The sequence below is a fragment of the Crinia signifera genome, chromosome 19 (assembly GCF_055691185.1).
Source record: "Crinia signifera chromosome 19, ASM5569118v1, whole genome shotgun sequence".
NCBI classification, from domain to species: Eukaryota; Metazoa; Chordata; class Amphibia; order Anura; family Myobatrachidae; genus Crinia; species Crinia signifera.
In genome coordinates, this window is record NC_139226.1 from 19,101,386 (window position 1) to 19,115,324 (window position 13,939).

At 41.3% G+C, this 13,939-nt stretch overlaps 1 protein-coding gene and 1 pseudogene across 1 annotated transcript in view; both read left to right on the forward strand.

The window, feature by feature from the left end:
* CD22 (CD22 molecule) overlaps nucleotides 1-10,734 on the forward strand; it is a 49,022-nt gene extending 38,288 nt beyond the window's left edge. The window contains exons 11-14 of the mRNA XM_083162133.1: nucleotides 1,297-1,351; nucleotides 3,519-3,637; nucleotides 6,605-6,674; nucleotides 8,535-10,734. Coding sequence (XP_083018259.1) covers nucleotides 1,297-1,351; nucleotides 3,519-3,637; nucleotides 6,605-6,674; nucleotides 8,535-8,675 — 385 coding nt within the window. The 3' untranslated portion in view covers nucleotides 8,676-10,734. The remainder of the gene's footprint in view (nucleotides 1-1,296; nucleotides 1,352-3,518; nucleotides 3,638-6,604; nucleotides 6,675-8,534) is intronic.
* A 1,952-nt stretch (nucleotides 10,735-12,686) lies between these two features.
* On the forward strand, nucleotides 12,687-12,806 carry LOC146044235 (5S ribosomal RNA; annotated as a pseudogene).
* Nucleotides 12,807-13,939: the final 1,133 nt, after the last annotated feature.

Here is a 13,939-nt window from a genome sequence, read left to right on the forward strand (position 1 = left end):
GTGTAACTAGAGAATCAATAATCATTAGCGCAGTTTTTTCTTGTCTATGGACAAATAGTATCTTTCTGTGTGGATTCAGGGCAAGGGATACATATTTTTTGTACAGGCATCAGTTCAAATTATAGAACTACTGCTTCTTTTTATATATCTATATAAATATATAGCAATAAGTTAGTTTTTTAGGCCAGAGAGGGCACTCATCACCACAGCAAGTAAAATTGCTTTTTAATCAAAGATTGTAGACAGGCATGGTCAACATTTCAACCCCGGAGGGCCTTTTTCAAGACAGCTACAGAATTTCAGTGTGTCACCACAGCAGGCCAGCTTTGATTAAAAAGCAATTTTACCTGCTGTGGTAGTGAGTGCCCTCTCTGGCCTAAAAAATGGACTTATTGCTATTTTTGGAAAATTTCCTTTCCCTAGGGGAGCACCCCGTATTTATCAATTCTCCTGTATGAGTGTTCGGATTCCTAAACGCAATATATAAATATATATATATAGGACTATTGCTTGAGATATATATATATATATATATATATATATATATATATATAAAAATTCTTCAATTGGTCTATTAGCGACCAATCTACCACTGGTTTTCCAGTGGTTGGATATAAATTTACTAAGATGCCTATCTCACCCGTGTTTGACCAAGATCAAGCACAGGTGATATCGATGAGACAAGGGGGATTTAAAAAAAAAATGTTTTGCGGAATTTACGATGATCTTGTGTTTGAAGGAATCATGTTTTCTGATGGTCAGGATTGGCTGCTGGGTTTATTGTACACAGTGCCTGCAGGGATCAGTGAGATCTGTGCAGTGCTTTTTTGTGTGAGTAGAAGTGGATAAAAGCAGAAAAAAAATGTCCCCAGAATCTTGAAACCAGTCCTGGTTCTATAAATACAGGTGGAAAGATGCGTAGAAATCCACTGCATTTAAAGAATGGGGGGTGGGGGAGGACATAGGGGTCCACGGTATTTTTTCTGGCTGACTGGTTTCCTAGTGACAGGAGTCACACAGAACCCCCTTAGTTATGTAGTTGATGTGTATGTGATCAGATACACAGTTCCACATGTCCGCTTGGGTTCAGGTTTCTGGTTTGTTAATTTGGGGGAGTTCCACAGTTGTCTTGTAACAAAATTAAAACCATGATAAGTATTGGTGGTCTTGTGATAGATAGATAGATAGATAGATAGATAGATAGATAGATAGATAGATAGATAGATAGATAGATATTTAAAGAGACTGATAGGAAAGGATCATTGATGATTTTTGTCTTTGTTTCCCCAATGTTAGGAGAAAGAATTGTAGGAAAACAGTGGATGACTCCTCTTTTTTCGTGCTGAAGAAGGTACATTACTACATTTCTATGCAGGGTACACATTACTACATTTCTATACAGGGTACACATTACTACATTTCTATGCAGGGTACACATTACTACATTTCTATGCAGGGTGCACATTACTACATTTCTATGCAGGGTACACATTACTACATTTCTATGCAGGGTACACATTACTACATTTCTATGCAGGGTACACATTACTACATTTCTATGCAGGGTACACATTACTACATTTCTATGCAGGGTACACATTATTACATTTCTATGCAGGGTACACATTACTACATTTCTATGCAGGGTACACATTACTACATTTCTATGCATGGTACGCATTACTACATTTCTATGCAGGGTACACATTACTACATTTCTATGCAGGGTACACATTACTACATTTCTATGAATGGTACACATTACTATATTTCTATATAGGATGCACATTACTACATTTCTATGCAGGGTGTACATTACTACATTTCTATGCAGGGTGTACATTACTACATTTCTATGCAGGGTGTACATTACTACATTTCTATGCATGGTACACATTACTACATTTCTATATAGGATGCACATTACTACATTTCTATGCAGGGTGTACATTACTACATTTCTATGCAGGGTACACATTACTACATTTTTATGCAGGGAGCACATTACTACATTTCTATGCAGGGTACACATTACTACATTTCTATGCAGGGTACACATTACTACATTTCTATGCAGGGTACACATTACTACATTTCTATGCAGGGTACACATTACTACATTTCTATGCAGGGTACACATTACTACATTTCTATGCAGGGTACACATTACTACATTTCTATGCAGGGTAAACATTACTACATTTCTATGCAGGGTACACATTACTACATTTCTATGCAGGGTAGACATTACTACATTTCTATGCAGGGTGCAAATTACTACATTTCTATGCATGGTACGCATTACTACATTTCTATGCAGGGTACACATTACTACATTTCTATGCAGGGTACACATTACTACATTTCTATGCAGGGTACACATTACTACATTTCTATGCAGGGTACACATTACTACATTTCTATGCAGGGTACACATTACTACATTTCTATGCAGGGTACACATTACTACATTTCTATGCAGGGTACACATTACTACATTTCTATGCAGGGTACACATTACTACATTTCTATACAGGGTACACATTACTACATTTCTATGCAGGGTGCACATTACTACATTTCTATGAAGGGTACACATTACTACATTTCTATGCAGGGTACACATTACTACATTTCTATGCAGGGTACACATTACTACATTTCTATGCAGGGTACACATTACTACATTTCTATGCAGGGTACACATTACTACATTTCTATGCAGGGTACACATTACTACATTTCTGTGAAGGGTACACATTACTACATTTCTATGCAGGGTGCACATTACTACATTTCTATACAGCAGTGTTTTTCAACCACTGTGCCGTGGCACACTAGTGTGCCTTGAGCTGTTCTCAAGTGTGCCCCCAGATCTAGAGATGCCCAAACCAGTTTACAGTCACTACCAGTTAAACTGGTCTCTTCTTTTCATGTAAAGGGCCAACGTATTTTATTTTTGTTACTTGTGGGGACCAATCTGATTATTTTTTTTTATATGAGGACCAATAGGTTTGTTTGTTTTTCCTGTGGGGGCCAATGTGTTTTGCCCTGTGGGGATCATAGTGTGCCTTGGGAATTTTTAAAACTTATTTAGTGTGCCGCAAGGTAAAAAGGTTGAAAATCACTGCTATACAGGGTACACATTACTACATTTCTATGCAGGGTACACATTACTACATTTCTATGCAGGGTACACATTACTACATTTCTATGCAGGGTACACATTACTACATTTCTATGCAGGGTACACATTACTACATTTCTATGCAGGGTACAAATTACTACATTTTCATGCAGGGAACACATTACTACATTTCTATGCAGGGTACACATTACTACATTTCTATGCAGGGTGTTCAGATTGTCCCTCTGACAGGCCTGACCATAGTATCTGCACAATTTGGTGTATATGTTTACATAAAATATAGCAGTGGCTACTTATGCAAATCAGTAACACTAATATGCTAATAATAATTTGCCGCTTTATAAAATATAATATTTCTTTTACCATGCAGTCACACAATGAGAACCATGCAGGACAAGATACCCCATCGTTGAACAGCTCCACCGATCAGCTCGTATACTCCACTCTGCAGTTCCCGGCTGGGGATAATGGGCAGGTGGATCAGCCCAGGTCTGAACTGATGAAACTGTATCTTATTGAGAAAATAAAATGTTGTTCTATGCTGGTCAATTATGGCCCGATATTGATATATATATTTTTTAAACCGATCTTAATCGATGTTGGGCTTCTAAATCTAGAACACTCATTTTGTGACAATTAAAATTTTAGATACATTTTTAAAAGTAAGTAAATTTGCAATCCAGCCTTGATAGTACAAAATTGATTTAGATCAATTTCTAAACCGATTAATATCGACCCAGAATTGCCCAAAACGACCTTTAGTAGAATTATGAATATTGCAAGGTAAAAATCAGATGTGTGAGTAGAGGGGCTATCAACAGGCTACATCAAATTGATGTTGATGATGATATACAGTAGGTTAATGTTTTTAGGGGGGAAATGTTCAGTATTGGAAATATTCAGTAAGGAAGTTATTATACAGTATGCAATCTATTATGAATCTTGCAATCATTTGGACATATAGCTGCCATGTCTTAGCAGTTTTTTCTGCATCAAGAGCAGCGCAATTGTTCCTGTCTTAGGGATACTCTGACAGAGGATTTGTATGCCGCCAAGAAGTAGAGCTGCCAAGCATCCACAGTATATTACTGCATAAAGAGCAGCAGGAGCACCCACTTCTGGAGACACCTAAAAATCAGAGAATTGGTGCATATGAGAAATTATTAGTGTCCGAGTTGATACCCCCCTCTACCACTCTGACAAATAATCAAAGGGTGCCTGTTAGAAAAATATCATTCTTAAACAGGGTAACTTGTTGTCTTCATTACATAAGTGACCATTAACAAGCAATCAACTTACAGAAAGAATGTAATGCGGGGGGGGGGGGGGGTGGCGGCAGCGGTGGTGTATGTAATGGGGGGTGTATGGTGTATGTAGTGCGGGGGGGCTCACCTGCTGCTGCTTTCTGCTGGCTCCAGATGCCGGGCGTAGGGGGGCGGAGCTTCTACAGCCGGGCGGCAGGGGAAGCGGGGCTGGGAGCCCACTGCCGCTGCACTTGGAAGCCCATGGGAGGTGCTGTGCGCTGTCACGCATGCGCAGCAGCCCTCCCGCGGTCATTTTGGATTTGGGCAAAGTGCCCAGCCAGCCCAGGGGGGAGCGCTGCCAGACCGTTTTTAATGAGTTTTGGGCCGGCCCACCGGGAAATGGCCCGGTTTCCCGGAGGGCCAATCCGCCCATGTACACTACTCACTGAAAATAATAAAATAGTTATACAATTATACATACAGCGCGTGCTTCTTTTTAAATTTTATTGTTCAATGTTTGTCAAATAGTTTACGTGGTATACATTTCACTTAAACGGTTTTATTGAAAACCATAAATTTTATCCTCCTAAATTGTTCTCTTTCAGTGCGCCAGCAAAAGAGACAATCATTTTCTTTCTTCTTCCTTGCATGTATTCATTGTCTTTGGCAGAACCCCCATCTTGTCTTAACTGTAACTCAACATAGCAATTACAATTAGGGAACTATTAAAACAACTAAACAAAACAAGATAGTGCAGAAGTATTCCCAATTCCCCCAATTTTTGCCCCCTTTTTCTAGTATAAATCATTTGGAAAGGGTAAGTAAGTTCGGTACTTGTTTCCTAGCACGGCGCCCACGATTTACATCTTATAGCATCTTATGCATCTTATGCATCGCATGCCATATAGCCGCATGCGATGCGATGCAATTTTTCCGACCTCTTCATACCCCCACTATCCACGTCGGTGTGGAGTTGATTTTAGATAGTGTGGCGATCGCAGATAGCCACCGAGCCCCGCGAGGGGACGCGTATTACTTTACATGTATTCCGCGGTCGCTCGCCACGCTTCGAGCTCGTGGCTTGCTGCACTCGCCACACTATCTAAAATCATAGTGGGGGTATGAAAAGATAGTGGATAGTGGGGGTATGAAAAGGTCGGAGGATGCGTACCACTGCCCCTCGCGGGCTCTCTGCTCTCACCACTCTTCGGGTTGGCGTTGATAGTGGGGGCCATTTAACATTGTAAGGACCCATCTGGGTAGTTGTACAATAAAAAATCGTATACCATCGCATTGTATGCCATTGTAGGGAATACGATGCAATACGATATTTTATTGTACAATATCGCGTCACATCGCATTGCATTGCATACCATATTTAGGCTTATGGTATACGATGCAGTGGGCGCTGTGCTAAGAAACAAGTACCATAAGTTCTATTGGTGCAAAAGTACAGAATGTACCAGAGGCCCTGATAATGTCCTTAACCCAACAACTGCTGCATAAAAACCCAACTGCTGCATTCCAGTTTAGAGTGTCAAGTAAGTCGTCTGCAACAACATGTGGATGTGAATCAAAGTATATTTACAACCGAGCCTATCCATTCACTTGTTCAAATAGTGCTAAACCTACGTATACATGGTGCCAGAAGTCTGAAATTCTGGTTACACATGCCCTGCAGTCCTAGGCCCATCCCTACACACTGCCCCCCCCCACCAATATTGGATAAGTATGTGCCATATACAGTATACAGTCACCCAAAAAGGCACCCTCCAAAATATTTTCAGCAGATGACTAACATCTGTATGTGATAATCTGCTAACCACAAAAGATAGCCCCAGGCATCCTAAATATACTGTGCATGCCCAAATATTTTTAATAATGCTTCTTCAACCAATTTAATGGATTGGTAGAAAATTTTAAAAATTCATCAGAATTTATCAACAGCTAGATCATTAAAAAATACAATTATTGTCTAATTGGAACAAGGAGAACTGGCTTAAACACGTTAATGCTTAAATTTATAAATTGAAACTATTTCCTAGTGCCAATGATGGACAAGCCCTGTTTAATATATATTTATAGCAATATAGCAACAAGAGAAAAATATACACACCGGAGGACATTTCCGGGTCCGGAGATAAAGTGAAATGCCTGTGAATTCCTATCATCTGTATTTATGAAATTTAACTCGCAGTAATGTTCTGTTTAGGGTGGAGAGAAATTATGACGATCCCAGCGCCATCTACAGCGTTGTGAAGAAATGCCCCACTACCGCGGAGGTAAATATACATCTCTAGATCAATTAATGGGGCAGATGTATTAAGCCTGGTGAAGAGATAAAGTGGAAGGAGATAACGCACCAGCCAATCAGCTGTGTTTGAAATATGACAGTTGGAAGTTGATTGGCTGGTGCGTCATCTCCTTCCACTTTTTCTCCACATTATCTCCAGTTTATCTCTTCGCCAGGCTTAATACATCTGCCTCAATTTGTTTTATGCAGAAAGGGTTCCTAGGGCTATAGTGAATAGTAAGATTATAGTATGTATCTTATCCTTTAGAATGCAGAAATTTTGGTAAATGACACCTCCAAATTTGCAAATAATATTATTTTTAACAAAATTCGACCAATAATTTGACAGATTTCCAGTTTGAGATTCAGAATTTGCAATAAATGGTTTCACTTTTCAGATATTCCTGTCAAAAAATCTATATTGGTAGGAGTAGAGGCCCTCATTCTGGTTGATTCGCAAGGCTGCAAATTCTTAGCCTTGCGAGTCCATAAGATGCTACCCTGTGAATACCCGGTCCCATCCCCCCCCCCCCCCCCCCCCCCGCCTCGCAGGCTGTACTCGTTTAAAAGGGCTGCAAAATGGATTTTAAACATGAACATCCATTCGCAGACCAGGGGGGAACACCCACATCATTGGATGGTCGGCAACGCGTAGCATCTGAGAGTTACGTGTAGTGTCTGAGAGTTACGTGTAGTGACTCAAAGTTATGTGTAGTGTCTGAGAGTTACGTGTAGCGCCTAAGAGTTATGTGTAGCACCTGAGAGTTACGTCTAACGCCTCAGAGTAACGTGTATCGCATGAGAGTTATGTCTAGCGCCTGAGAGTTATGTGTAGCGTCTGAGAGTTATGTGTAGTGCCTGAGAGTTACGTGTAGTGCCTGAGAGTTACGTGTAGTGCCTCAGAGTTATGTGTAGCACCTGAGAGTTTTGTGTAGTGTCTGAGAGTTACGTGTAGTGCCTGAGAGTTACGTGTAGTGCCTGAGAGTTACGTGTAGTGCCTCAGAGTTATGTGTAGCACCTGAGAGTTATGTGTAGCATCTGAGAGTTATGTGTAGTGCCTAAGAGTTACGTGTAGTGCCTGAGAGTTTCATGTAGCATCTGAGAGTTACTTTTAGCATCTGAGAGAATCTGAGAGTTACGTGTGGTATCACCTGAGAGTTTTGTGTAGTGTCTGAGAGTTACGTGTAGTGCCTGAGAGTTACGTGTAGTGCCTGAGAGTTACGTGTAGTGCCTCAGAGTTATGTGTATCGCCCGAGAGTTATGTGTAGTGCCTGAGAGTTACGTGTAACGTCTGAGAGTTATGTGTAGTGCCTGAGAGTTATGTGTAATGCCTAAGAGTTACGTGTAGTGCCTGAGAGTTACGTGTAGTGCCTGAGAGTTACGTGTAGTGCCTCAGAGTTATGTGTAGCACCTGAGAGTTATGTGTAGCATCTGAGAGTTATGTGTAGTGCCTAAGAGTTACGTGTAGTGCCTGAGAGTTTCATGTAGCATCTGAGAGTTACTTTTAGCATCTGAGAGAATCTGAGAGTTACGTGTGGTATCAGAGAGTTACATGTAGGGGGACATTTTCTAAGATGGGAGTTCTGTTTCACATGGGATGTTGCTATGGGCAACCAATCAGAATCTACTTCTTATTTGTTTAGCACTCTCTAGAAGATAATCAATAGTATCTGATTGGTTGCCCATAGCAACAACCCATGTGAAATAGAACTCCCGTCTTAGTAAATTTCTGAGTCTTACACCACTATAACCCCTTTGTAGCTCTGTCTTTCTGCACCCTGGTGTTTATTCGCCACAGAACTAGGAGTGAAATTAGCCATTCACACAAAGCTATTTCTTCCATTTACAGTATGAAAATATTGAATCTTCAAAGAAGGTCCAAGACCAAGACCAAGATGAGATTCATTACTCAGTCATTGCCAAATTTCACAAAGAGGGCACTCAACACAAGCAGGACCCCGAGGTGGAATACGCCATGCTCAGACATTAATCACTCTGTCAATATGTCATTTCTCCAATAAAGGGGTATTTTGCTATTTTTTAAGAAAATGTTTATAGACCATTAGAAATAATAAAAAGTAAAATCATAAATTTAAAACCTAAAAATTAAATCAATGATTTAAAGAATTTGGGCCTGATTCAGAGTTTGGGGAGCACTACGCTATTGGTATAAAGATGGATGAATATTTGGTGTAAATGTACAGTAAGTGGGAATAGAAGACATGCGTGACAAAGATCCCTTACGTGCTTACTGTATGTTCCAGCTGATTTATATCAAAATGCGCTAAGCTCTACAGCAGGGATCCTCAAACTATTTAGCTCTGGGACCCCATCAGACAATAAAAATAATGACAGGACCCCAGCAAGTTACTGCAGAAGGTCATCACATCACATGTGTAGTCAGCAGACATCACAATGGCAGCATTGTGGAGGCACAGAGTGATGGGAGGAGTATAAAGTAACAGACAATTCCACAGAGTATTCAGACTCCTTGAATCACTGACTGATATTAAAAAAGTAATCATGATGATGGTCAGCAACTTGGAGTCGCGACCCCATGCTGAGAAGGTTGGGACCCACTTTGAGTGATAAAACTTGAGAATAATCAAACCCATTGTATGTGATAAATTGGACTCCAGCCAATCAGTTCCTAACTGTAAATTTTCAAACACATGACATTAAGAAACAGAACACAAGACAGTTTGGAATGGAACACATGACAGTTAGTAGCTGATTGTCTGGTATGTGTTCACACTGTGAGATTTTGCTTGCGATTCGATCCCAATTCTGTCCGTCCTGTTCCCAGAGCAGGACGCCGCTAATCTAAGTCCCCGGAGAGGTAACTAAGATTTGCAAGCGCTACAGAAATCATTTGATGTTCGGCAACCATCGAACAATTTTGGGCCTGCACGCAAGCCTGCAAATGGATATTTATGCGAAACATCCGTTCGCATTGCTGCAGGGAAATTCGGAGAGTAGCGGCCATTCGTACAGCCGCTGGGCGGCGTTACATGGCTCGCAAAGCAGCAAACTGCCACTGCTATGTGAGCCAACCAGAGTCAGGCCATATATAGTCTTGCCTGCACAGTATTTTCTTTTATTTGATTTCGATGCCGCGGGGCAGAGCTTCGAGATCAGATTGGCATCGAATGCGGTTGAAAACCATTCAATGTCCATTCGATTCTATTTCTATTCTATTTTGCTTATATAAATAGACCAAATTGAACCATGTGTACGGGGCATTAGCCTAACATAAAAAAAGTCACATATAAGGGGTTATTCAGGTTGATTCGCAAGGCTACAAATTCGCACCCTTGCGAGTCCACCAAACCCCGTCTGGGGAATGCCCACCCCCCTAGCAGCATGGTTTGCCCGCACTGGCTGCGAATGGATGTTTAGCATAAACATTCATTCTCAGGTTAGGGGGAACCATCAAGTGGGCGGGGAGCTGACATCCGGTGCGTAGAGCGCCACACAACCAGCTATAGATAGAGAGTGACATTGTTTCGATGACATATAGAAAGCTTTAAGGGCGGGATGTTCCAACATCCGCACCCCAGCTCCGCCCCCCTTGGCCGCTCATCGCCGACACAATTATCGCATATGCTGTAAAATATGCGATAATTATGGCAGAGGACAGCTCTTGCGTTAAGAGCTGTCCTTTGCGGTGAGAGTCAGCTGGTCCCATCGGGACCCGGCGGCTCTCCCCTCCCTCCCTTACCCGGCGTTGCTGCTGCTGCGCCGGGCTCTCCTCCTCCCTGCACCCGGAAGAGGATCATAGTGCAGGGAGGAGGAGGTCACAGGTCGGTGCGGGGCGGCGGTGGGTCGGTGCGGGCTTCTATGGGGCATCGCGGTAACCCGGCGGGGGATGCTTAGAGCCGATAACGGGGTTTTTACCGCATTTTTAGTTTAGAGAATCTCCCCCTAAATCTTATTCCATTCCTGTATATATATTGTGTACTGTTTGTACTGTGCTGTGTGTCAGTTTGATGTTAAATGGGAATTGTTTTTCCTCTTTATTTGTATACAATAAACCATATTTTAATACATCCGCTTGTTTATGCCACTGATATAGTATTTTATAGCTCCGCCTCTGCCTGTTCGCAGACTTTTGGTTGGGTAAGACCGCAACAGGGTGATTTATTGGCCAGGAAAAACCTAACCTGATTGGACATGGGACACTCGTTCTTCCCTCAATATTTATAGAGTTCATTCTATATAATGGGTCTGCTTCAATTATTCACATAGATGAGGATTGGCATGTACAGCAAATATTCCAACACATTCCCATCAGAAGCTTCTATTACAAATAATTATACAATGGGCCTAATTCAGCCCTGTTCGCTAGGCTGCGTATGTTCGTAGCCTAGCGAACAGGTGAATGTTGCCTGCTGGTCGACCGACCGCATTTGCATGCAAGGGGATGTGTACGCTTACACATCCCCTTGCATGTGGCTGCACAGGCAAAAAATCATTCGATGGTCAACCATCGAATGATTTGTTTCCTGTTCGCAGATAAAAGTCAATCTAGACTGACTTTTATCTTGGCCGGAGAAGGACGAATTCGGGGCGGGTGCTGACATCATGTGACATCAGCCAGCAGGCATAGACACACATGCGCTTGCAGGGGAACGCCCAGCGGTTTTATGGGCTCGCCCATAAAATGCTTGACATTCCCCTGCTCCAGCTGCCTGCCCACCCGCATCCCTCCCCTGACAGTACAAACGCCTTGGCGAGTGTGATATTAGCTGAAGGCGTTCAACCAGGGGGTTTGCACATACGCATATTCATTCATGCGCAGACCCCCACCCCCTCGAAAAACGGGGCTGCATTTTGACCCTAATGAATGGGTGTGAATTTTCCCAAATGTTTCTTCTAAATCAGGGGTGGACCGGATGTGTCCTGCGTCCCGATCTTGACTGTCCCGCGGTGCAGCTGAGGATATGTTTTGCACTCCACATGGGGGCAGCCGGCCAGGAGTTCCTCAGCGGTGCTGCATAACCCAGCTCCAGATTGGCACATTCCCTTAACTCTTTCATTTGTATAGACGAATCCACTGTAGAGAATGAAGGGGTGTTTCCCTTCTACCAGATGTAGCAAACACATACTACCACACGGCCAACAATGCATACAATAACTCACTTAGGGCCAGATGTATCAAGCTTCAAAAAGTGATAAAATGGAGAGTGAAAAAAAGCCAGCCAATCAGCATTGATACATCTGGCCTCTCCATCACCCCCATATTTTATTTTTTACCAAAAATACATAAAAGTTTGGTAAATCCACCTGGACGCCCGATAGTAGCGGGGATTGACTCCCTGACAACCAATCTGTCAGAATACGTGGACATTTTTTAAGCAAATATGTGAAGGAACTCCCAGCATACGTAAAAGATACTACTGCGGTGCTGAACCTTTTAAAAGATTTTACCTGGAAAGACACCTTTTATTGGGCCACAATCAATGTGCAGTCACTTTATACGTTGATTGGACATCAACTGGGCATTGAAGCATGTAGTGAATTTTTGGAGGAAGATGACACCCTGACCCACCAACATAAGAAATTTATTTGTGACACAATTGAATATATTTTAAGTCACTACTATTTTAAATTTTTAGATCAATTTTATCTCCAGAAATGTGGGACGGCCATGGGCACAATCTTTGCACCCAGCTTCGCCAACCTGTTTATGGGGAGCTGGGAGAGGCGTTTTATATACACAGAACATGCTTTTAAAGAAAACATCAGATTTTACAAGAGATACATCGATAATATTTTAATAATATGGGAAGGCACTGAAGAACTTTTCTCTGAATTTTTAAAGTACATAGATAACAACCAAACGAATCTCCGCTTCACCTCAAACTTTAACAATACTCAAATTGAATTCCTATTTTTATATAAATATCACATATTTAATCATTACTTTATCTCTTAACTATTTTATCTCTTCACTATGAATAAAGGTCATTCCACAAGTATCCTTGTTTTTGTCTAATTTATCTACAGTCAAATCACACTCTGAGACGCCCAATCTCGTCCGATCTTGGAAGCTAAGCAGTGTTGGGCCAGGCTAGTACCAAGATGGGAGACCCCTTGGGAAAACCTGGTGCTGTAGTAACGTGACATGACACACTGTAACATGGAACTATGGTTTTAAACCTTTCTAGAAATGATGTACATGTATATATATATATATATGGCAGACAAAGAACAAAGTGCGCCCTCCTAAAATGTATCCACCACCAATAGAACAAATGGTGACAATGTGGTCACAATACAACAGATTTAATATATAAAACAGATAAAATATAACAATAAAACACATTTTTCATCTGTGTGGAGTCATGGATTCTATAACGGTCAACATGCACAAAACCCAACGCGTTTCGTCGTTAAAACGACTTCCTCAGGGGTAACCGTCCTCAGGTATATTTCAGTCTCAGTGTGATATAATTTTCGTATGAAAAAAGAGGGAGTGGATCCTTAGTAGATCTCAATCCTGATGCCTGTCAGCATCTAAAATATGAGCAATTTCCATAACAAATGTAGGATAATAGATGGAATAGTGTCCTGAAGAAATTCAGGAATACTTCTAAATGTAGTTCAAACGGACCTCAATAGGTTTGCTAAGTAGCCAGATCAGGGACCAGACTCCAGGTCCTGGAGTCTGGTCCCTGATCTGGCTACTTAGCAAACCTATTGAGGTCCGTTTGAACTACATTTAGAAGTATTCCTGAATTTCTTCAGGACACTATTCCATCTATTATCCTACATTTGTTATGGAAATTGCTCATATTTTAGATGCTGACAGGCATCAGGATTGAGATCTACTAAGGATCCACTCCCTCTTTTTTCATACGAAAATTATATCACACTGAGACTGAAATATACCTGAGGACGGTTACCCCTGAGGAAGTCGTTTTAACGACGAAACGCGTTGGGTTTTGTGCATGTTGACCGTTATAGAATCCATGACTCCACACAGATGAAAAATTTGTTTTATTGTTATATTTTATCTGTTTTATATATTAAATCTGTTGTATTGTGACCACATTGTCACCATTTGTTCTATTGGTGGTGGATACATTTTAGGAGGGCGCACTTTGTTCTTTGTCTGCCATTTTCTCCCTTCATTCCCCCACTAACAGGGGGGACCTACTTAGTTGCTGCCCATATCTTTTATAGCGCATTGAAAGGGTATTTTCTCCATATATATATATATATATATATATATATATATATATATATATC